Source organism: Thermobia domestica, chromosome 11 (assembly GCF_964235325.1).
Source record: "Thermobia domestica chromosome 11, izTheDome1.hap1.1, whole genome shotgun sequence".
Classification (NCBI taxonomy): domain Eukaryota; kingdom Metazoa; phylum Arthropoda; class Insecta; order Zygentoma; family Lepismatidae; genus Thermobia; species Thermobia domestica.
Window position 1 is genome coordinate 11,418,881 of NC_137464.1, and position 25,999 is coordinate 11,444,879.

At 36.7% G+C, this 25,999-nt stretch overlaps 1 protein-coding gene across 2 annotated transcripts in view; it reads right to left on the bottom strand.

Moving 5' to 3' along the window:
• Positions 1–23,737: 23,737 nt before the first annotated feature.
• tst (superkiller complex helicase subunit twister) overlaps positions 23,738–25,999 on the bottom strand; it is a 94,186-nt gene continuing 91,924 nt past the window's right edge. For both annotated transcript variants that reach the window (XM_081730024.1, XM_081730025.1), the window contains exons 18-19: positions 25,162–25,308; positions 23,738–23,966 (exon numbers count right to left, since the gene is read on the bottom strand). In XM_081730024.1, coding sequence (XP_081586150.1) covers positions 23,757–23,966; positions 25,162–25,308 — 357 coding nt within the window. In that variant the 3' untranslated portion in view covers positions 23,738–23,756. The remainder of the gene's footprint in view (positions 23,967–25,161; positions 25,309–25,999) is intronic.

Sequence of the window (25,999 nt, forward strand, 5' to 3'; positions counted from 1 at the left end):
GAAGCGTTGGGATGCCGGCCTTGGTCAGGTAACTGTTCACAAGAAAGGCGGTGTGAGCCGGGGCGTTGTCGTGGTGCAGCTTCCAGTCTGATCGGACCCGATTGACCCTTCGTTTGAGTCTCTTGAGCACTTCCACGTAAAACTTGGCGTTGACGGTTTGTTCAGGAGGAACTAATTAATGGTGAACGATGCCTTTGATGTCAAAAAAGACAATGAGCATTGTTTTCACTTTGGATTTGCTCATTCTTCCCTTTTTTGGGCGAGGAGACGACGGCGTGTGCCACTCGGAAGATTGCCTCTTTGTCTCGGGATCATACTCAAAGATCCATGATTCGTCACCTGTGATTATGTTATTCAAAAATTGGGGGTCACTTTTACACATGTTCAAATTTTCTTGGCATAATTCCACTCGCCGCAATTTCTGGTCGTCAGTGAGTACTTTTGGGACAATCTTCGCGCACACCTTGCGCATGTTCAAATGCTCTGTCACAATTTCATGAACCACAGTTTTTGGTAAATTTAACATCTGGGCAATTAAACGAATACTTAGTCGACGGTCTGAGTTCAAAAATTCGCGCACATGAGTCACATTGTCGGTGTTTGTCGAAGTCGAAGGTCTTCAAGCACGGTCTTCATCGGCGACCTCTTCCCGGCCCTCCGAAAAGGTCTTGTGCCACTGAAACACACCACTTCTTGCTAAAGCATCATCTGGGTAAGCCTGCTTGATCATATCAAACGTCTCTGTCGCAGATTTACCGAGTTTAACACAGAATTTAATCGCGTACCTCTGCTCTAACGAACGCTGCATTTTCGGCTTGCACCACTCACAGAAACACGTCGCGCGAAAAAGCCTGTCCTGACTCTCCGTGTGCTCGGAGACAACTGACCAGCCGCTCGTTTGTTAGCTAGGAACGCCCTCTACCGGATCCAGTCGGTGCACGCACGCTCCGAAGTACAGTCATGGCGGAATAAAATCAGTCCTATTACTTTCCGGACAAACCCTGTACAAATGTAGAGGCGGAGAAGTTGTCAATTGCAAGTCGACAAACTTTTGAAACTATAAGTTTATATTACTTGATAGCAGTAGTTAAAATGGAATGTTAAAAAGGAATTGTTTAGTTAAAATGGAATGAATACGGCCTTTTCGGTTACGGATCTGAGTTAAATTTAATGAATTTCAAAATGTGTTTGAATACAATTAGTTTTCACGCAGTATATGCGTGTATAACTCGAAAAGGTAACTGTAATCGAAATCGAAAATGTAATCGAAAGGTCATTAGGATCATAATATATTTTCCCCGCAGAACTCTCACTGTCCAATCACTGCAGCGCATACATGTGGTCATTGTATAAAGGTAACCAAGAATGTTCTGTCGCTTTCTGTGGAGGTCTGTGTTCCATTGGTCCTCACATCGTTGAATGCGAATGGAGATAAGACAAAGATCGGTTGTTGGTGTGGGTATATCCAACATACTACCTAGTTGTGGCAGTTCAGTTACACCGTGAACTTGTGTAAGGACAGAGTGAACATGGAAGCTCCACAGAGCGTCATAAGGGAGTGTATGATGTACGAGTTTAAACTGGGGTCAAACGCCGCTGCAGCGGGGCGGAAGATATGCAGGCATTTAGTGAGGACGCAGACAGTGCAGCGGTGGTTTAACAAGTTTTAAGGATGGTGACGAAGCACTCGAAGACGCACACGTGCCGAAAGAACAACACATGTACAAAATGAAGATCTTCAGGCAGCAATTGAGGCGAACAGTGGTCAGACATGTGAGAAACGGACTACGATTCAGTGTGAGTGGAGAAGCCATTTTGCAGCACTCCCATCAACTTGGGAAGCTCTACAATTTTGGTTGATGAGTCCCATATGATTTGACTCCGGGCCAGAAGGCAATGCGAGCAGACACCTATGTTTCTTTGCTATCTCGTCTGAGGAAGGAGCCATTTCTGGACTCAGTGACGGATGAGAAGTGGATCCTGTTCGAAGCTCCACGATGCCGTCGTCATTGGTTAGCATCCCATGGACCGGTTCCAAAACAGCCGAAACAAGCACTGTACCAGAAGAATGTCCTACTGTGTATTTGGTGGACTGCTCGCGGCATTGTGCATCGGGAACTGCTACCAGCTGGTCAGAGCATCAATGCAACTGTGTACTGTTAGCAGTTGAGCTGTGTTCATGAAACACTCAAAACTCTAGAGCCAGTACTTCTGAATCGCAAAGGGGTCCTCCTGTTACAGGACAACGCTAAGCCCCGCGCGGTTAGGGTGAAAAAGTAACAGAACTTTCTTGGTTACCTTTATATTTTAACAGTGTATGAATTATTATCAATTCATTCTCTCATATTAAATTTAGATGGAGCGATATTTATAAACATTGGTAATAGTCCTAATGCAAAGTACAGTTTTGATTATTAGTTACTTGTATTCAAGGATGCACCGGCAGAAGGTAGTCCAAGTGTCTGGATTCACTAGAACTTTTAAATTTTAAATCTTCGGACCCAAAACAGAAATTTTGGGTGCGCCACTGGTTGTGTTTACATTGTTACTTATTGCCTGATTTCAAAAAACATGAAAGGACTGAATTGTTTTATAGGCCAAAGGGACCCTGAAAAGAATTTGTCTGTGTGTGTGTGTGTGGGGGGGGGATTTTGAAGTTCCGTCACCTTGATCGGCCAAATATCAATTAAGGCACACTTTTGTCATTTGTGTATTAAACAAGTTCAGCTAAAATTAATAAAGAATTATTTGAGATCAACTGTAGGCCTATCTCAAGAACGATTAAATGGACTAGTTTTAATGGCCACTGAAAATGACATAATCAATGAAATAAATACGGATGCAATAGTAACAGATTTTGCCGTCTTTAGAAAATGAACTTTTCAGTAAGAAAGAAATCGAGAAATTAAGCTAATTACCATAGTCGTATCACTAATAATAATAATAATAATAATAAACTATGTATGTATGCTTTTAGTGAAGCTCAAGAGTATACCGGTACCTCGTTGTCAAAATCAGAAAAAGGTGTGTTAATGTTAGACTTGAAGCTCATGAGTTTTATTCTGTTCCGACTTCTATGTTTCAATTGTACTTGTTAAAATACATCTTAGGTATACATGCGGCTCGCATACAGGTATATTATTCTTATCCTCACCAAAAACCTAAAGCTTTCTTAAAAATTGATTTCAGGAATGATTTTAATGAGATAGACAGGAACGTAATGTTATCAGTCGTAAAAGAAAAATTTCCTTCGATCTATCCCTACGTACACCAAAGTTATGCTCAGTCCAGCAATTTATATTATGGTAAACACATCATTTTGTCACAAAGAGGAGTACAGCAAGGAGATCCTTTAGGTCAGGCCTGCCCATGAATTGGCTCCCGGAGCCGAAGCGTGAGCGACAACGAGCGAAGATAAGAACAGGTGAGCACAGGTGTTGGTAGCTCCGCCCCTTCCACTGCATCCGATAAGTGTTGCCAACCACACATGATGGTAAAAAACCTACGGCCAAGCCTAGTCACAAATTTGCACGATGTTGAAGCATTGAGCAGACGCAAGCGTGAAATGTGCAGGTGTGCTCTCCCCCTCCCCATTTCGAAAGCAGTGACGCGAAAACACTGCAGGAAATAAAATTGGTACGTTTTTTGATCTAGGAAGACGCATGATAGAGGTTACAGTTAGCGTTGAAGTAACTAACAAATGAAAAAGAAAGAAAGAAAGAAAGAAACGAATATTAAACATGTCAGCTTACAGACGTAAAAACGACTGCAAAAATCGGAAACGAATTGTTTCAGGCCTTTTTTTAGCTTGCTTACACAATTCGTGACATTGCATTACATTAGCACTCGGTCTGTAACTTGTCACTCGCTTCACGTTTGCTAAGTTGTGAACGCCTTTCGTTGCTAGATTGATAGCAGAACGACGGGAGGTTGAAAATAATAATAATAATAATAATAATAATAATAATAATAATAATAATAATAATAATAATAATAATAATAATAATAATGCGTATTATAATTATAATAATAATAATAATAATAATAATAAATATTATTATTATTATTATTATTATTATTATTATTATTATTATTATTATTAATAATAGTAGTAGTAGTAGTAATAGTAGTATTCGGACCAAAGACGGATGAAAATGGGGATTTGAGGAAATTCATAACGAGGAATTGCATAGTTTATACCGCTCACTTAACATTGTTAGGGTCATTAAGTGTAGAAGGCTCAGGTGGCCATTCCGTGTAGCCAGAATGGAAGAAATTAGAAATGCTTTCATAATTTTAACTGAAAACCCAATTGGAAGAAGACCACTAGGAAGACCTAGACGTAGATGGGAAGACAATATTAAGATGGATCTTTCAGAAATAAGAGTACAGAGTAGAAACTGGATCCAGTTGGCTAAGGACAGAAGTTAGTGGAAATATGTTGTAACCGCCGCATTGAACCTTCGGGTTCCATAGGCCATAGAGTTAGTTAGATATTATTATCTAAAAGAAATGTTCAAATGTTGTTAAGAGACAATTACACAGAAGAACTGAGTTCCGACCAAACACTAATTTGCCGGAAGGAAATCCCAGTGCAGTTCAGCCCACTTTAAGCGTTATCCGTGCAATCCACGTTTCATGTTCAAGACATTGGGTATAATTGTTCATATCATTCAGTTGGAACGTTCCCTTCCAAGTTTACGCTATTACAGTAGGCCTACAACATCGTGACTTTCAAAACCAGTCAGTAACTATCGAAGAAAGACAAGCATGTAGCTTCAGTCGTTGATATGATTTAACATTCTTTTTCACTTTTAACAAGCCACCGGCAAGCAACCAGCCAGGGACAATATATTTTTCCTTATTAAAAAGACACTCCTTGTTAAAAAAAAAAAAAAAAAACTAATGGTACCCACTAATGGTCACTCTTAAAAATGGAAAATCTCTTTGGCTCTCTTAATATTTTGTTTGATTCTTTGCGATCAAAGTAACATTAAAAGTGGAAAAAATGAAATGAAATCTTTGGGTTTTACGTCCCACGGTTATACCGGTTAGGCTAAAGGAGACGGTGATGATGAGTAATAAATGAAATGATAGAATGAAGAAAGTGGGAGGAAATGGGAAAACCCCGAGAAAACCCACGCATACGGTGTTTGTCCACCGCAAAGTTCACTTGGCGGGGGCTGGGATCGAACCCGGGACCCCAAGCACCAGATGTGAACGTTCTACCACTGAGCCACCGCGGCCCCACTTTAAAAGTGGAGTAAGAAATACTATTCTTCCTATTGATAGTGTAATAGTGGCTTCTAATCTCCACAACCAACCCCTTGCTAAGCCTATTCGTACACACATACATGCATAAGCTAATTTTCTGGAGATAATACTTAGATAATTACAAACAAGTGCTACAGTATTTTTTTTCGTATCAACAGATTATCTCTTTTCCTAAAAAGCGAAACAACATACCCACACTCGGATTAAGAACTTGATAATATATATATATATATTGAAAACTGGTTTTCCATTGGGCAAACTGGCAAATTTTTATAAATGTAAGCGATGGTTTGGTTCCACCACATCCTTCTTTAACAAAAGGAAAGAAAAAAGAAGAAAAGGAACGTACATAGTTTATCATTTGATTGCTGTTACCAGTTTGTGTTGCCTATAGTTAACGGTTACCACATTGTAAAAAACACTATACACTAAATGGCAATCAGTTACCATACATACTTTTTTTTTATTTGGTAAGCTAGTGATTACCGCCAAGGTTGACAACACTTCCGCTCCTCTAAGGACAAAACCCGAAGATTCACGAAGCACGAACAATGGTATTTGCTCGTAGAATGCTCGTGAGCGTTCACGAGGAGATTTTCCACTATCTGCTCGCCGTGGCCAGGGCTGCTTTAGGTCCAGCATTATTCGCAATAACTTTACAGTCCATAGTCAATAACATACACATAGATTTGAATGTTTGGTACTTAGATGATGGAACCATAGCTGGAGATTCGGATACCGTATTAAATACATTAAAGGTGATATATACACAGGGAATTACAGTTGGTCTACACCTTAATTTTTCGAAATGTGAAGTTAGCTTTCTTGGAACGAAAGAGCATATGCACATACTCCTCACATCATACATGGCTCCAGGCATTCAATTAATGTCTCCTTCAAACGCATGTCTCCTAGGAACGGTCCTCTCAACAGAATCAAGAAAATCCTTATTAACTGAGAAGATAACCAAACTGGAGATTTATTTCGCACGTCTGTCATTAATCTCAGCACATTCTGCCTTTTATTTATTAAGAACATCATTTACTACTCCAAGATTACTATATTTTCTGAGAAGTTCACCTTCATGGAAGGAAGAAGATTTATTAGAACGCTTCGATAACACCGTAAAATCTGGTTTGGAATCTATCCTAAATTGCTTCCTTGAGGGTAACACATGGCTTCAGGCTTCTCTGCTAGTTGGTTTTGGTGGATTAGGCATCCGACGAGCCATAGATTTGGCTATTCCCGCCTTCTTGGCATCATTCTATGGTTTCCGATGTCTAATAGAATCACTTCTCCAACAGGATATAAGTTTCCACATGGATTCTGAAGTAAAAGATTGCTCTTGCACTTGGTCACTGCTAGTTGGGTCTGAATTGCCTGAATTTAGTACCAGAGCAAAGCAATCCACATGGGAAGAACCTATCTTTAAATCACACTTCTCCTTTTTGCTACGGTCTTCAGACAGCCTAGAAGACAAGGCTAGAATAATTGCTGTATCATCCATAGAAGGAGGAGCTTGGCTTAAAGCTTTACCTTCGTCCCCTCTAGGCCTTCATCTCAGTAATGAGAATTTTCGAATAGCTGTTGCGTTACGGTTGGGAGCAAATATATGTGAACCTCATAAATGTCAGTCATGTAAGAATCCAGTAGATAAAAAAGGACTGCATGGACTGTCTTGCATAAAAAGTACAGGTAGATATTCCCGACACTCGAATGTCAATGACATTATAATGAGAGCACTCATTTCAGCAGGTATACCGGCAATAAGGGAGCCAAATGGATGTAGTAGAACTGATGGTAAAAGACCAGATGGGATGACCTTAATATCTTGAAAGAGAGGCAAATCATTGATTTGGGATTTTACATGCACAGATACTTTCGCCCCTTTCAACCTTCCTTTCTCCTCACTCCAAGCGGGCAATGTAGCCAGTCGAAAGAAAACAAAAAACAAGAAAATACAATAACCTAATAGAGAAGTACCAATTTGTGCTCATTGCCATTGAATCCAGTGGATCCTGGGGCAAAGAAGGTCTCAGCTTTATAAAGGAAGCAGGTAAACGCATCACTCAATTATCTGGTGATGATAGAGCAAGCATCTTCAGATTCAGAGAATAAGTATGGCAGTGCAAAGACGTAATGTAACCTCTATATTAGGAACCATACCACCAGGTAAAGAGTTAGAGGAGATTTTTCTTCTTTAAAACACCTTTCTTTATGTTATCTGATTTTCTTATGCTTGAAGAAGAAGAAATTGATTTGTATATAAAGTTATCTCTACTATGTGATTTGCTTTAGGATTGTTCTGTTTATGTACATGTTATTTATTCTTGTAATAGTTAAAATTTAATTTTTATCACTTGTTTGACCAGTAGTTGGAAGAAATAATCATATCATTATATTATGATTTTTTTCAGTAATAGATTGTATTTTCGCAGGTTTAATCTTCCAGTTATTGTATTTTCTATACTTGTACGGTATTATTCAATGGCTTATATTTTCACTGTTCTATATATAGGGAAATAGAAATATTTTGCAGTCTTAGGTATATGTTTTAGTTGTGTATTGTGCTTATTTAATAAAAAGTGCTATTAATTATTAAAATTGAAACTTTGTTCAGAATTCACCCAAAGTCAATTAGTTATAATTTCGCCATTTTTCGTTAATCCTAGGAACAACAAGGTATTTTTGGGTTATATGGAACACCTCTGAAGCCCACAGCATAAAGGTCATTATTTCTCAAGGAAAATTATTTATCTTTTCTGATATGAACTTGGGATGTCTAAGACATCATATATTTTTTTCTCTATTATTAATCGGTTTCTAAGTACAGTGTTGCCAACTATATGTGTGTGTAATTGTTTAAGTTAAAATGTTTTATTTATGTCAGTAACTATGACCTATTTATTTTATTTGTTTGTGTAGAAAAACTGTCAAACAGATCAATACCGACTTAGTACAGTGTAGTATATGTGCAATCATTTTGATGGTAGGGCAGTAAAGTGGGGTAAAATGGGGAGGAGTGGGGTATACTTCAGTATTCCAATGAATTCAGGATTGATCTTTTATAATTCCATCTCGGTTATCCTTGGAATGGCAAAATTCTTTAAAATTTTGTTTCCGCGAAAAGATGTGAGGGACATTCATTAGACACTATAGGGAATGTCACTAAAGAAGCAGTGTTGCCAACTCAACATAAGTTACAATTTTTCTAGTAGCACAACGTCAGGTTTTTACATCTGTGGAATGAACATGTAAAACGTAAGCAAACACGCTTCGACTTGTCTGCCAGTTTTGTAAACTAACACCACTACATCATGAATATTACAAGGGATTCATTTCAAGGAACGTACCACTGCATCCATTTGTTGCATTTGCTTTATGAAATAAAATGTTCAAATCACTGTCTTTAGCATCCAAACCTGACAGGGTTATCTTATTTCCACCTTGCTGTATTCGAGCTCACTACCTTCTATATCACATTCATTTAAAAGTCCTTTAAGTTCTTTCTCAATTGAACTTTGGCGAAGAGCACGATTTGCCATTGTTCCTATCCTGCTTGATTCCCGCATACAGTCAGTGTCACAGAATAACGAACTGACAATTTCCTATGAAATGTGCGTCTTCAGTCAGTGTTGCAGGCTGCTGCTTGTAGATTCTATGATTAAAATATTTGATTATTTATTTATTTATTTATTTCATTTTCCGCCGTAAGAACTTAGCGTTCATGGCTTCATCAAGAGATACAGTTACTATTACAATTAATAATAATAATAATTACAAGAGAAACGCTACAATTAATAATACAATTATTTAAATATATATATATATATATATATATATATATATATATATATATATATATATATATATATATATATATATATATAATACATTATACATAATAATAATACAAAACATATACGTAACAATAAAAATAAAAGTGCATTTTTAGAGAAAATATAAATTGTATCTTGTTTTATATATTTCAAAATTCAAATAAATCTTAATATTTACATTATAAAGATCACACTGAAGATATTCATCTAAACCATAGAAAATATGTTTAATTAACAGTAACTTGAGGTGCCTTTTAAACTGCAAGTTTGGCATTCGTTTGACACGATCTGGTAATTTATTATAAAGTTTTATTCCTATGTGATGTAACGAATTTTGAGTTCTTGTTAGGCGGAAATTTTGTATATGAATATGATTGGTTGTTCTTGTGTTGTATTGGTGTAGGTCCGAATTGAGTTGAAAGTTACTTTTATTCATATGTATGAATGATGATGTTTCGAGAATGTATATACACGGCAATGGTAATATTTTAAGTTTCTGAAACAGTGGTCTACTTGGTGTATGAAACGGAACTGATAACATTATTCGTAATATTTTCTTCTGCATTGTAAATACTTTCTTCGCATAACAGGTATTACCCCAGAAAATGATTCCATACGATAGAACTGACTGGATCAATCCGAAATAAATTGTTTTCAGGGTTTCTGTAGTTAGAATCTTACTAACTTTACGTATAAGATATATTTTCGCGCTTAGTTTCCTCAACAAATCATTCACGTGATTATCCCATGTTAACTTAGAGTCTAATTTTAACCCTAAAAATTTACAAGTATCAGATACCTGTATGAGTTCCCCGTCTATACGTATTTGATGTATATTTAGAGTGTTCAGTTTTCCTTCATTGAAACTCATTATAGTTGTTTTCGCTGTATTTAAGTTAAGTTGGTTTGCTTTTATCCATTCTGTAATTTTATCTGTCGTGTTCTTAAATATGAAATCCTCGCTGCAAATGTTATTTGGAATTTCAACTAAAATGTTTGTATCATCCGCAAAAAGTACGCTTTTGTTTGGAACTATATAATCGGGAAGATCGTTAATGTATATAAGGAAAAGTATAGGACCTAATATTGATCCTTGTGGAACTCCGTGCTTAATGTGTCTTACCTCTGACTTGGTTTCACCTATTTCTACATATTGCATGCGGTTTGTCAAATAGGATTGGAACCATAAATTAGCATGACCTCTAATACCATAACTACGCAATTTATTCAATAAAATTTTGTGATTAACAAGGTCAAAGGCTTTTGTGAGATCCAGAAAAATTCCATATATTTTATTTCTTCTCTCTCTCGCTTTATATATATCACTTAGAAAAGCAACTACAGCATTGTTAATTGATTTGCACTTCCTAAACCCGAATTGGCTCTTCGTGAAGATATTATTCTTTTCCAAAAAGGGCACCAATCTGTTATACATAACTTTTTCTAAAATTTTGGAGAAAACAGATAGAATAGAGATAGGACGATAATTTCCTGGGTCAGTAGTTGATCCTTTTTTGTGTATAGGTCTTATTTTTGCAAGTTAAGGATCTTCTGGAAATGTTCCCTTTTCAAGAGAGGAATTGCATATATCAGTGAACGGTATAAGAAAATATTCGGCACACATTTTAAGCAAATAATAAGGAATATCGTCGGGCCCAGAAGATCTTTTCATCTTCATTTTTTTAATAATGGATCTTATTTCTAACTCTGTGGTAGGTATTAAGTATATAGATACAGAATTACTAGATAATTTTGTTGTTCGTATTTTCAGACTCAGAGTTTGAGTATGTTTTCGCAACGTTGGCAAAAAAATCATTAAGTAGGTTTGCAATATGGTGTATATTGGTTATTTCTTGGCCATGGTGTATTATTTTTTTAATTCCTATTTTTTGCGGTTTTGATGCGGTTGATTGTTCGTTTACTACTTGCCATAGTGTTTTGTTCTTGTTAGCAGATTTAGATATCCTATTTGATGTGTGCATTTTCTTTGCTTCTTTTATTACTCCTTTAAGAATACTTCTATATTTATTAAAATATTCTTTTAGTTTCCTATTATTCGTCCTTTTCACAATTGTATGTAGTTGTTTCTTTCTTATGCAGGAATTAACTATGCCTCGTGTTGTCCAGTTGCATCTAGTTTTGTGAGAATATACCTTTATCTTCGTAAGTGGAAAGGCTATTTCGAAATAGTGCCTAACGGTATTAATGAACTGTCTGTATTTATTGTTTACGTCATTTTCTAGTAGCGTGTCCATCCAGTCTTCCTTGCTAAGAAGATATTGGAAGTACTTAACGTTCGTTTCATGAAAGTTTCTTGCCCACTTACATTCTTTTCTATCAATTTTCCGATCTTGGGGTTGAAGTGTTATGTCTATTTGAACTGCATTATGGTCGGAGAGTGATGTGTTAAGATTTTTTGCTTTAAAGGAAGTAGTTTCATTATCTATTATAATTTGATCTATACAAGATTCAGAGTTTTCTGTAATGCGAGTTGGAGTGTTTATAGTGTGTTGTAGGCCGAAGGATTTCAAAGTGTTTTATAATAATGTTAGGTGATTTGATGGTGTCAGGAAATCAATGTTTAGGTCGCCACATAATACGATTGGTTTACTTTCTTTCTTAACTAGAGTTAACAGTTGTTCTAATTTTTCAATAAAACGGGGAAAGGAGCTGTCAGGTGTTCTATACATGACTATTATAATGAACCTATGTCCTGATTTTTCGATTTCTATTACTGCATGTTCAAATGTCTGTTCCTCATTTAGATACATGCTGTTGTTTTTTACCTTATACTTTAATATTTTTCTCACAAACATTAAAGCACCACCGCACCTACTGAATGTCCGGCAAAATCCACCAACACATATATAATTTGGTAGGACTGTATACTCTATTTCACCTTCCCTCAACCAGTGTTCGGTAATACAAACACCGAACATCTGGGTTCATCAGCTCACTGTCGTTTCTAATTAGTATGTCTAGATCATCTATTTTATTTCTAATGGATTGTATATTCTGATGTAGTACCTTTAGTTCAACTGTATTACATTGGTTTGATTGATAGCATACTGACCTAGAAGAGGTATCTATGTCGATGAGTGGAGCATTTGTTACCTCTTTGATGGTTAGATTTTCATCTAACTTAGATACATGTTCCCCATTAACTACTTTAGAAGTGATATTATAGTCTCGTCGCATAAAAATTCATTATTCCTGAGTTTTTCGGGTAATCGCCTTTGTCGATTGGTCACACGCATACTACTACTCGGGGCGCCTACTGTTGAATGTGTATGTTTCTTTTGTGGTGTCATGCATGGAGAAATTGGGAGGATAACTTCTGCGTTTGTTTTGTTTTGTTCCGAAACGATTTCATTGCCTTCTGCGTTTGTTTTGTTTTGTTCCGAAACGTTTTCATTGCGTTCTGCGTTACCATTAAAGACAGCAGGCATGGATTGCGAACTCACAGTAGATGTATCTGTACTCCTTTTTTCAAAGTTACATGTTTGGTTGTGTACTGTCTTTCCACTATTAAGATTTACTAGTGTTACTGATGTACGCCCCAAATTGTGTAACATGTTTTTTGCTACTAATAACATTTGTCTATCCTCACTGTGCATTTCAAGCAATCCATTCCCCATAGCTAAACTAAAGCTTACGTTGGAGAACTGAAATGTGTTCAAAGCTCTAGAGGCATCTTTTACAACTATGCATTTAGACGTTACATTTGTATTATTAGTAACCTGTTTGCAGGCTAAAGATTTTGTTTGCCCATTTCTGTACTGTACTATACTATATGATTTTGCACTTGACTTATTACTTATTAATTGATTTACCTTGTCTACAATGAAAAGCTTACCTCTGCGGTTTAAATGTAGACCATGCTGAGTATGGTGCGTTTGGTCGAGAGACTCAAGATCGACAATATGTACATTAGTATACTTGTTACATAATTTTCTGATTTCCTGATTGGTTTTCCTCACTTCTAAATTGACACAAGATTTATCAATTAAGTCGTACCGGTGAGGGACTGTGCAAACCAGAACATTGGTATTACTTAATTTACCTAACACACTTTCATAAGCAACTATTACACTATTCGCTTCGTTTTTAGATACATCATTAGTTCCAGTGATTATTAACACATAATCCTCTTTTGTGAGTTTTTCTGTTTCTTGTACGCAGTCCTTCAACGCTTGCTCAGATCGAGCTCCTGGCTTAACAAAGTTAACTGTTCTTACCTTATTTAGTTTGTTGTTCATAAGTGTACCTAACCCACGACCTTGACTATCTGATAATATAACTAGTTTGTTCAGGTAACTTTCCTGTCTATTACTCCCCTCAGCATTCCTATTTCTTCTCTTATTTTGTCGAGTCACATTTACGTCTGTTTTTGTTCTCAGCTTGTTATGGGTTTCACCGTCTTGAAAGAATTTCGGAATACTTTCCCTGTCCTGCGACGTACTACTTTTAAAATGTTCTTTGACCATTTCAAGGACTAAAAATCTATTCTGAGTTCTAATGCCTTCTGGTGAACCTACCTGTTGATATTGTGTGCTGTTTACATTACGCATACAAATTTGCGACTTCAGATTATATCGCGATTTACTTTTATTTGTTTCGACCTTTTCTATGTCCTCCAATAACTGCGTTTCGTATTTACTGTTGGATTTCACATTTACATTGTTTTTCTTTTGCCGAACATTTCCAACAAATTTTGCTGAGTTTTTAGCTATTGGATTGTTGACACTATTATGCACTGAATGAGAAACATTGTTTCTTTTCACCTGTTGAAGGGTGTTGCTTTCTTGCGAATTGGGGTGTACATTAATATTGCGTTTTACAATTTCACTCCAGGATGCACCTCCATTTTCGTTTTGAGAGATTTGTCCATTATTTTGCAGAATGTCTTTAGATAATATGTCTATTATTAACTGTTTCGATAGAATTTCTTCTTGTTTTGTATTCAGTTCTCTTTGCAGTTTTTCACAATTAATACAGAATGAACCCTCCATTGTATAACATAAAAAAAATTAAACACAAAGAAACTATAATTTTCAATATCAATATGATTTTTCTGAAACCATAATTTGAGCGTAAACCGTAAAGTTAAAACAGGGTGAGTTGGCAACGCTTACTTTCATAGAGTTTGCAGCTATGAGATTGCAAATGGCCACCAATTTATTGTAATATATTTTCCAAAATTCTGAGAATCCACTACGAACTAATAAAATGAAATCTACACAGTTATTATTTTGGCACAGCTTTTCACTTTTATCCATTCGAGACTGAATTCAACATTTCTTTTTCCTCCAGAGGGCTACCTTCCATTTAAAATACTAAAATAATACACCTAGTGGAAGCACAAATACAAGTTTTGTTTACGTTTCACAAATTGTTCATATCTCAGTTTCTATCACTACGAAAGCACATTTTCGATGTCCTTTTAACCACTGCACAACTCACAGATAAAATAGTGTAGAGTCTACCAGAGGTGCAGCATAGTTCTTTCCAATCACTACTGAAACTTGATGCTCTCTCTTTATATATATACGTGTGTGGTGTGTGTGATTATAATATAAAGTGTTAGCAGGTTTCAAGGAATAAACTAATAGAAAATAAAATATTTAGGTGCCAAAAAATAATCAGAAAAATGTAGCTATATAATTAATTTTAAAATATGCAGTTGGCAACACTGCACCAAAATAAGACCTCAGGGTACCCCTGCATGTTGTAATAGCAAAATTGTTTCAAAGGAAAATAAAATAAATAGCCAAAACACTGGAATATAGCAGTTAGCGTATGCGGTGAATAGCCTCTTAGTACTACCAAGAGGGGGGGGGGGCTCTGAGGCCCACAGCACTTTATTTATAAATAGAGAAAACAAAACACTAAAAACTAAGTAAATACGTTTTATGATGAGTGGGGTCAAGCTTGACAATATCAATTTTTTTTTAAAAAAATATTTTTATGCAATTAGAAATGTAAAAAAAAATAATTTGTGGGCCTCCGACCCCTTTCCCATTAGTGTTCCTAGGGTTAATATTCATAGGGAGACGACATATATTGAAGAAATTTGCAATTGCACCAATTTTTGAAGAAATTTTGTCCATTACAACTTTCTACTCTTTTGTTATAATTTAGGTGGGGGCGCCTGAATATCCTTTGCTTACACTTAAGAAATGTCTAGAACTAGGGATGGCCACAAAGTTCCGGTTCCGGCAGAACCGGTTCTATGAGATCCGGTTTTCAGAACCGGTTCTGGACCTGGATCCGAAAACCTGGTTCCAGAACCGGATCTTAGGAACCGGTTCCAGATCTGGATCTGAAAATCCGGTTCTAAAACCGGATCTTAGGAACCGGTTCCAGACCTGGATCCGAAAGTCCCCAAAGACCCGTAAAGGAGGCACAAAGTTCACCTTCAAAAATAATGCAAAGAGGACCATGCGCTTGTACCTTCCCCGCCCAGACCCGCATGTGCTCCCAGAAAAAAATTTTGGTCCACCAGTGAGTGTTTAGCCAAATGAGTTGGCCAGTTGGCCAGTTTGCAATGAGTTTGTCACTTACTCAGTTTATTTAGCCAAATGAGACAAGCTGCCGCCGCCTGGGCGCCTGCCTGTCGCTTCCACCATTTCATCTAGCATACTGTTCACAGCTTGCCAGCAGCTCGGGTTTAGCGTAGGGATGGTCACAAAGTTTCGGTTCCAGCGGAACCGGTTCTGTTTTCAGAACCGGTTCCAGACCTGGATTCGAAGAACCGGTTCTAGACCTGGATCCGAAGAACCGGTTCCAGACCTGGATCCGAAGAACCGGTTCCAGACCTGGATCCGAAAAACGGTTCCAGAACCGGATCCGTTCAGACCCGAAAACCGGTTCCCACAGGAACCGGTTCTGGCCATCCCTATCTAGAACCGGCTCTGTTGGCAGTCGGTAGTTGAAAGTCTTGCAGGTTTGGAGGCACTAAATAGGTATGTGATCCTTTTGCAGGCATCACTTTCTAATATCTTTGCCTTCTTTCCACGACGACGCATCGAGTTTCATGATTTAAAGCTTGGTTCATTCAGTCCGAAATTTTGTATTATATATTGCATCTTGGGGGCGATTCGTTGAGGGGGCATAACTGGCGAGGCCCGATGGCTCTATCCGCTAGCGTCGAAGATACGGGCTTGATACTCTTTTAACCATTATCGACAAAGTAACAGAACAGCTTATACTGACGTTTCCTGATGGTAATACAGTATGTGTAGTCAAAATACAATAATATCAGGAATAAACCGGATATTTTCTATACCCTACAAATGTTTTTATAGTAGTTATTTTGTTCCCACTAGATGGCAGCATTAATAAGAATGTAATTTTACTTAGAGTTTTCCTGACTAGGGGAAATTTAATAATATTCTTTTAAAAGTAGAGATGCAAAATACTTATAGTTTCGATAGGAAGCGGATGTATTTAATTTAATGTAATATCTGTACGTAGTTTGTTCCATTCATTTTCACGCTCATAACAGTTGCTGAAATGAGTGGTTTATAAGAGAAGAGTAAAGCACTCACGGCCCGTAGCTCACCCAACCTTATTCCCAAAATACTTTTTAAAGGGGGAGTTGTACATAGTAGTAGTCACTTTTGTGATTCCTATCTCTCCTCTAAGCAGAGATTGACGACAACCAATTAACAGGATATTGTGCTGATTCCATGTTACAAAGATCCGGGGAAAAAGGCGCTAAGTATCGTTGCCATTCCTAGCATAATGGTGCTAGATCTAGCATCTTGATATTAGCTTAATTGAATTGTAAAATCTAGCATACTTTTTGCTTCCGCGATGCTTATTTCCTTGTGTTGGAACATAGTAGATTGGCCCATTAGCCCAGTAAATAAAGGACCGCGAGCTGAAATAATTTAGAAAAAGCTGAAAATTTCAGGATTTGTTTTTCATGTGATCTTAAATGAAATATCAAAAGTCCCCTAAAATCCCGTGTGCGCTTCATCCTCAAAATGGCGGCCGTCCGGAATGCGCATGTCTCCCGATTTTAGCTTGTAAGTCTGAGACTATTTAAGATATTCCAATTCTGTAAAAGCACTTTTGTTCTAGAAGCTCTAATCTATGACTTTTCTTAATACTTCTTTCTCGTAAAGTTTGACACAAAGCCACCATTTTCCATTAACGTATAAAGTGATACATTTTGAAAGTCCTGCTCTTGGATTGGATGTAGAAAATCTCCAAAACCGTTAGGAATTCGCAAACAATGCTCGGAATAGTTTAGATTGAAGATTTAATTAGCTTTGTTTTAAAAAAAGAATCATCCAAATCGGAATACAATTAGTCGAGAAATTCGACTTTTTTGAAAAATATAGGTGGACAGAGCTGCTTTGTTGTCAGCCAATTGTCCATATTGTGTTCCTTTAAATTTTTTTTTTTTTTTTTTTTTTAGTAGCGTAACAGCTGGTAGTCTATATATTATTATATTCTAAACATACATAAATTTTAAGCTAATGTGGTTCATAGTGGTATGAAAGTAAACAGCAAACCCCTGCCTTCTTATCTCAAAGAATGAAGCAAACAAGAAAAGAAAAGCAGATCATGTCTAAAAATAGAAGCATCAACAATGCATTCGTATCACGTCTGCCTAGAAAGAAACAATTCCTTCATTGGAGAAAGTTACTCCCGAGGATCCACAATTATTAAAATTTTTTGTTGAAAATATAACTAGAAGTAAGAAAGGTGATTCAAATATGTTATCTCGGATGCATATCATGATCTGCCATTCAATTATTTCAATGTGTCGGCCTCGTACGTTTATATCACCAATCCATCTAGCAATTGGAGTTTACTGTTTGCGATACTATGGATTTCGTCAATATATAGATAGATATACTTGCATACGGTAGTTTTAAAATATCAGCCAGCTACGCTGAAGTAAGAAGATATGAACATTCTAGAATGTGTTCTATTATTCCAATCCAAAGCGATCATTCTCAAAATTTGATTCAGTTTGTTTTTGATAATGCAGCGAGAACATTAGATGGTCACGGTACTTTCCACAGTATGGGTGGGATTAAAATATGCACACCTAAAATAAATAGACAAGATTTACGTATAGAACGTGCTGCACTGCCTTCAGCAGTTATGGTATCCGCTCTTGCTAGAAGGGATATTAAATTTTATAACAAACCAACAAAGAATGAATTTTTAAATATTGAAACAGAGTTTGATACCGGTAGAAAATATGATAGTACAAAATCTTCGATATGCTAATTTTCACAGATGAAGTTTACTTCTCATGCATCTCATAAAAGATTCACCTAAGCCAGGGTGGAATGGTTTCATGCTCACTATCACTATGACCACCGGCAGTTTGAAATGAGCAGCATAACTGCAGTTCCTTTCCTCAACTGGAAATCATAAAATTTCTGTACAATTTACACTTCCTTTCTATTTACTTGTGACGAAAGAAAGAAGGCGGGATGGGATTCTTGTATCGTTACTTTTGAACAGCTTCTGCATTGGAAGGCAATGGAAATAAAACATCTGCTCAACAAGATAGTGATTTAGCTAAATTAGTTGTCAGACAGGGGGGATTTCACCTTCTAATGTCATACTTAGGTGTCGTTGGACATATTATCTGGTACTTTAATTAGAACTTTGGGGCTTGTTGTATACGCAAAATACTGTGGTACACATGTTAAATGGAACTACATATGCAAGAACACTGAGATCACTAAGCACTTTTTGACTTATGTAGCACCATCAACAGATTTGCAGTTTAGTTAGAGACCTTGAAGAGTGTAATATATGTTTCAGTATCTATGAGTTGACCATAGGTACAAAAACCGTAAACGACTTAAAGGATAATCCAGGCATTAAAATACTTATGACCTATCTAGCCGAGTCAAAGCTGAACTGTGGCTTCAAAGTTTGGAACAAGTAAGATTAATAATACTTTATATTCGAGCGGAGTGTCCTGGAGACTGGGACTTTCATTTTATACGGTGAAATGCATGATTCCGAACTTTTAAGCAGCAGGACATTTGAACTATGCGAAATCTACACAGTTTTATCTGCAACAGATGGAAGAATTGGGAAATAAACTGAAACCAGCAGAACTTGAAAGATACTTTGATGTGCGAAGGAAGGATTGCTTTTGGAGTGGAAGTGCAACAGATATGGTAATTGAACAGAGTTTGATAAGGGCAATGAAAGCTTCCGGAGGATTGAGCTATGGGCGGGATATTGGCTGGCTCGGTCTTATCTTTTCCAATTACAATGGAAGTGAGTGAAACCTTAGAAAGTTTCTGTGAAAAATGATCGTCAGTGTCTGAACAGCATGTAGAAACTAGACCTTTCGGTCAGGAGACAGATGATCAAGACATCAGAAAACTTGAGCAAGCACCCTTTTTACTGAACTCTGAAAATAAAAGACGTTTGATTGACTTCTTCAAAACCCACTTTAACTCTTCAAGCATTACAGTGTACGAAGTTAAAAGAGATGCAGATGCTCTGATTGTCAGCGCAGCTATTAATCTAAGTAAATAAAACACTTTTGTTGCTGTAGTAGTAGGAACTGACTCTGACGGCCATCTTAATTACTCGAACAATTCCAGACACTACAGTGTACTTTGTGAGGCCGAAAACAAACAAAATTGAATAGAAATGCTTCCACATTGGCAACATCCAAAGGAAACTAGAGTCACTGAAGAACATCTTTCACAGGGTGTCTTCATGCTATCACAGGGTGTAACACATCATCATCTTTTTTCAACAAAGGCTGCCATCAAAATTCTTTAGAAGTAGCAAGAACAATCTAAAGCGGTCACAGTCTTCCACCAACCCAATTTAGATCCCCAAACAGTCATTAAAACAGGAGAAAAATTGGTTACGCGGTTGTATGGAGAACACAATCAAATTTCTTTAGACGAACTTCGATATAAGCCTACAACAGGATAATGACTAGAAAACTATCCTCAAAATTCAATTTGGCAAATTTCCCTCTTACAAGTGCTGCTGCCTCTCAACACAGTGTATATGTTTACCTTCAAGTACACCAATGATTGGGGAATTATTTGAACCCAACAAAATGGGGGTGGCAATTAATAGAAAGTAAATTGTTTCTAGTGGCAATTAATAGAAGGTAAATTGCTTCCAGTGCAATAAAATTGAAAGCTGATCCTGACAATCTGCTGAACCTTGTATCTTGCCCATGTAAGATAAGAACACAGAAACACTGTGACAACAAATGTGAATCTAGAAAGGCAGGACTGACTTGTTCCAAACTCTCTTTCAATTGTCGGGGAAATATTTGTTCAAATATGTTAATTCCTGAAGACTCTGAAGACCACGAAATTTTCATGTATTAAAGAAGGTAGGTGTAATACATATTTTAAAAACTTTTTTACTCCCTTTTTGACTATTTACAATGAAGAATCTACTTTACAACGGAGTTCAAATAAGATGTAAAAACGGATACTTAATTTTCAACAATGGTGGCTCGTTGGTATGTAATCAGTGAGGCACACTACATAACTGTAAGTCGGGTTGTGTGTCTACAAGTAGACTCAATGCAAATTGACCATTTGGTATCCTTATGAATATACAACCAACTTAGTTATTCCGTGTGCACCACCGGTTGCGTAACAATTATCCGCCACTGTTTTCAGTGTACTTAAAATTACATTACTCTTTACAAAATTTACAGAATAGGGCTTTTATTTTTCATAATAAAAGTGCTTTTTACAGAATTAAAATATAATAATCCATTTTTGGGGGCGGGGAGGATATCGGACCAGTGTCCTCTTTGGTCGCCATTTTGGTATGAAATTCACATAGGTTTTATGACAGTTTTGAAATTTCAGTTTGGAATCCAAGGCATGAATGCCATAAATCCAGTACAACTATGAATTAAGAAACTTTAGGTGCTGGACTAATAGCGATTAATTTTTATCCAACTACATTTAATTTAAAACATCGAATTTCTCGACTAATTGTATTCCGATTTAGGTGATTCTTTTTTTAAAACAAAGCTAATTAAATGTTCAATCTAAACTATTCCGAACATTGTTTGCGAATTCCTAACGGTTTTGGAGATTTTCTACATCCAATCCAAGAGCAGGACTTTCAAAATGTATCACTTTATACTTTAATGGGAAATGGTGGCTTTGTGTCAAACTTTACGAGAAAGAAGTATTAAGAAAAGTTATAGATTAGAGCTTCTAAAACAAAAGTGCTTTTACAGAATTGGAATATCTTAAATAGTCTCAGAGTTACAAGCTAAAATCGGGAGACATGCGCATTCCGGACGGCCGCCATCTTTGAGGATGAAGCGCACACGGGATTTTAGGGGACTTTTGATATTTCATTTAAGATCACATGAAAAACAAATCCTGAAATTTTCAGCTTTTTCTAAATTATTTCAGCTCGACACCCTTTTTGGTCCTTTATTTACTGGGCTACATGGCAAATTGATGTGAAACCTTTTTATACTAAAGTTTAGAAATGAATCTGACAGGCAACGAAATGAAAAGATAAAACCCACACGTCTTTATTCCAAGGAGAAGTGTCCATGTCCAGTGGCGCTATTAAGCCGATTCGCTAGAACCGGTTGTAAAATATTTCGAGTTCGCAGAACCGTTTGTTGTGCCCAGACATAACAGTAAATTTTACCCAGTTATACCCAAGACCAATTAATTTTAGTTCAATTATCACTGTTTTTAGAAATTCTTACAGCTACAGGGTTAAACATATGGGGCCTCATGCAGAGTTGTTCTAACGCGTTATTAATGCCATGCTAAGAATTCGACTAACATATGGTTCCTGCAGTAGTCAGGCCTTTAGTATAACCCTAATCACGTCAAAACGACTCTGCATAAGGCCCATGATCTCTGAGAACAAGGTAAAAGCGTTTATTTCTTAATGTCAAATGCTCAGACATCAAGAATGAGAACAGGATTCACATGAATGTAGTGGTGAGGGTTTGAATATTTGAAACGCATCTATACCATTATCAACAATTGTCGATTCATTGCTGGATTAATATCTTTCAATACTTTTTGACAACCATCTAATCTTGGATAATTCGTTTTCAAGATATTCACAGTGCTACCTAATTTCATCATATCCAGTGGCGTTATTTCAGATTTGGCTGGGGGGGGGGGGCAAGACCCCTTAATATAAGTAAAATTTCGCGTTTTTCACTGACTTAATACTATTCTATTGATAAAATCTATATAAATCTCAAACCTAGGGAGGGGGCAAATGCCCCTCCCTGCCCCCCTAAAAAATGATGCCCTTGGTCACATCACTTTGTATTAGGATACTGATTGATTGATTTTTAAGTTTTACGTCCCGTTCAGCAGCGAGGCTATATGAGACGTGGTTCTACTGATTAACGTGGAATCCGAACCACACGAGCTCCCGCCGGGAATCGAACCCGGGTCTCCCGCGCCAAAGGCGCGCATTCTAACCGAAGGAGCTCTTTGTATTAGGATATAGTGTAGGTTTCTACTTGTCACTTTCGGTATCCAGTAAAAGATTTCCTTTTATCTAACTTGTATAGTTTGTTTATCTATCTATCTACCTATCCATCTACTGTCTCTTTTGTTCTGCATTCTTCTGTAATATATATATACAGAACCGGTTGATAAAAAAAATTAGAATAACACCACTGGAAGTGGCCTTACCCTAATAACGTTGGAGAGAGGCTTCTGGGAAATTTCAGGGCTTTCCATCACTTTCTGCGTGTCTGACATCTCCGAACAGTAATATAAATCTATTTTTGAATTTGCCGTTTGCAGAGAACGCAAAATACGTGCTTACAATCTTGAGATCACATCCGGTTATTGGTTGAAGTATTTTCCACCCAAAACCAACATTTTTAGTTTTTTAGTGTGGGTAGTCTTTCTTAGTGGAATGAATTAAAATTACGGTAGAAGTTTTTTCCCGTTTGAACTGAAATCCTCTTTCTTTCCTTTTTCAAATTGTACTACCATTTACTTGTTGAGATAGTAAGTTTAATTTCCAACCTTGTGCTTGTGTAGCATTAAGAAAAGATTCGTGTGTGCATTATTGTGCTTGTGATGTCCCACGGTTATGCCGGTTAGGCTAAAGGAGACGGTGATGATGAGAGGTGAGTGAAATGAAGAAAGTGGGAGGAAACGGGAGAACACACGAGCACGGTGTTTGTCCACCACAAAGTCCACACGGCGCGAGCTCGGATCGAACCAGGGACCCCAAGCACCGGAGGTGAACCACTGAGCCACCGCGCCCCCAGCTAGTGATTTGAATATCGAATTTTTTTCGAATGTTCGTTGTTCTGTTCGTAATACGTATATCGACAGTTAACCATATAAATCAAACAATAAGTGGCGGGTGGTGCTCATAAGAGCGCGAAAAAAAATCACTAAACTGAACTTTCTTTTTCTCTATACATTAATAGAAAACATATACATCTAGTTTGTAATGTGCACACTTACTTTTTTCATGTGATCAATGTAGACTTACATTTTTCTTCCAAGTATGATATTTACATTGTTAACAGCTATTCTGCATTCTACCAGTGGACAGCAGCGCGTAAAAACACTTTTTCTGACAATCACAGAATATTTATTAATAGCACCAAGATTCAATCATACATATTTAAATAGGAACTTTTTATTATTTCTGCATTGTAGTATACAAACTAGCAGCAAAAACAATGTCTCTCTTAATAGCATTTGATGCTTCTTCCATCTTCGATTGTAACAAAGGATCCCCTACAGTGTGGCCAGCACCTTTCACATCACGCAGAGTTTCACTCAACTGCTGGATGCAACGAACAATAATTCCTTCCTGTACATTGGTAAACTGCATTATTTCTGAGAAAGGCTAGAAGAAAGAAAGAAAAAAAAAATGTAAGTTACATATTCACATGAGAGTGAAGTTACTACTTAACGAAAATTTTAATAATTATTATAACATCAGTTACCACGTAACAGAAGTTTTAAGCTCCTTCGTGGCTAGGCAGTTAGCGTACGCGTCTTTGGCGTGGGAGACCCGGGTTCAATTCCCGGCGGGAGCTCATGTGGTTCGGATTCCAAGGGAATCAGTAGTAAGTCCCGTTTCATATAGCCTCGCTGCTGAAAGAGACGTTCAACTCAGAATCAACTCTGCAACAGAAGCTTTAGTAATTATTATACCACATTATTGTTATACCTTCGGAAATGAAAGATGTGCACAACATACACGATGCGGAATTCAACAACATGCAAGAGGACTTATGGTCTTTTGATGTCACGAATCACCGCCCGGAATTTATGCAAAACTTTCAGGTTCACTATATATATATATATGTACATATATTCTTGTTGATTACTGGAAGTGAAATCCTTTAATATTATTTTCATTTAACCAGAAAGTCAAATGTTCTAAAATAATGGTTGTATTAGTTTTAGAAATCATTTATGCTTACTACCATTTATTTTGTTATGTCCATTAAAGTGTTGGAAGTAATCTGAAACCATTCATGAGGGGCGGGCTATATTTCGCCCTCAACCAGCAAATTGTGAATGAAAAACGCACGTTACACAAGCGACGAGAAATGTCCATGCTTATTGGCAGCATGTCAGAAATAAACGCTTTCCAAAGAAAAGTAAAATTATTTACTTATACATTTAATTTAAAAAATAATAGAAATATTAATATTCCCAATTCCCTATAATTTAAAACTTGTACTGTTCGCAGCATTCGATCAACTCTAAATCCGGATACAGACACAGATAATACACGTATCTACATGAAAATGAGATTCATAACTACAGCTGCATTATATGGTCAAAACTTAATATACACTGTACTCCCGTCCAATATAGTCACGCTATTGCAAAACACAAAATATTTTAAAATTACAGTATTATAAATGTAAGTTATAACAGTGGTTTTAAAATTGTGCACTGCATAAATCTGCCTACTTCATGTACGTCGCGTATGAATTTATTTATTTTGCAAAATATTTAAATAGTTAGTCTTAGGGTTTTAAATAAAGTTATATAAAAATATAAATTAAAAAGAAGACGTTACTTACTTTTCCTTGTGCCCATTCATAAACAACTTTCACTAATCCGAAATTCAGTTTTTCTCCAAAGTCAGTCTGTGGGTTCTCTTTCCCAACTTCACACTCCTTTTCAATTTTTTCCAAGTCGTCAGCTACCTTCTGCATGGCTTCAATGCCCTGCAAATTAAAAATAAAAATAGATAAATAAGAGGGCAATTGTACTTTAACATGCTACAGTATAAAATTAACTACAATTTATTAACCCTGGCTAAGAAATACGAATATCTGCTCGCGCAAAATCAAAAGTCTGCCAATCGATTCTATTTATCCAAGTCAAATGGAACAACAATAACCCCACCATTATACTGTCCTCGTATATGTTTTCTTGGCCTTCCTAAAGATGTCTTTCCCGGCGCATAATATAATCACTTACAGTTATATAGAACATTTCAGCAATTGACGTGCGCTTTAGTTTGACAAGCAATATGTGCATCACTGTTAGGAGTATTGTGTCAGTGTTAGGACAACTGTGTCACTTTAGGATTACAGTGTCACTGTTTGGATTATTGTGTCACTGTAAGGAATATTATATACCTATTAGGACAACTGTGTAACTGTTAGGACAACTGTGTTGCTGTTAGTAAAATCACTGTTAGGACTATGATACCACTTTTAGGAGTACTGTTTAACTGTTAACACTACTGTGTCACTGTTAGGATTATTGTGTAACTTTAGGACTACTGTGTTACTGTTAGGAGTATTGTGTAATTGTTAGGACTTGTGTCACAGTTTAGGAGTATTGTGTAACTTCAGGACTACTGTCTAACTTCAGGACTATTGTCATTGTTAGGACTATTATATCACTTTT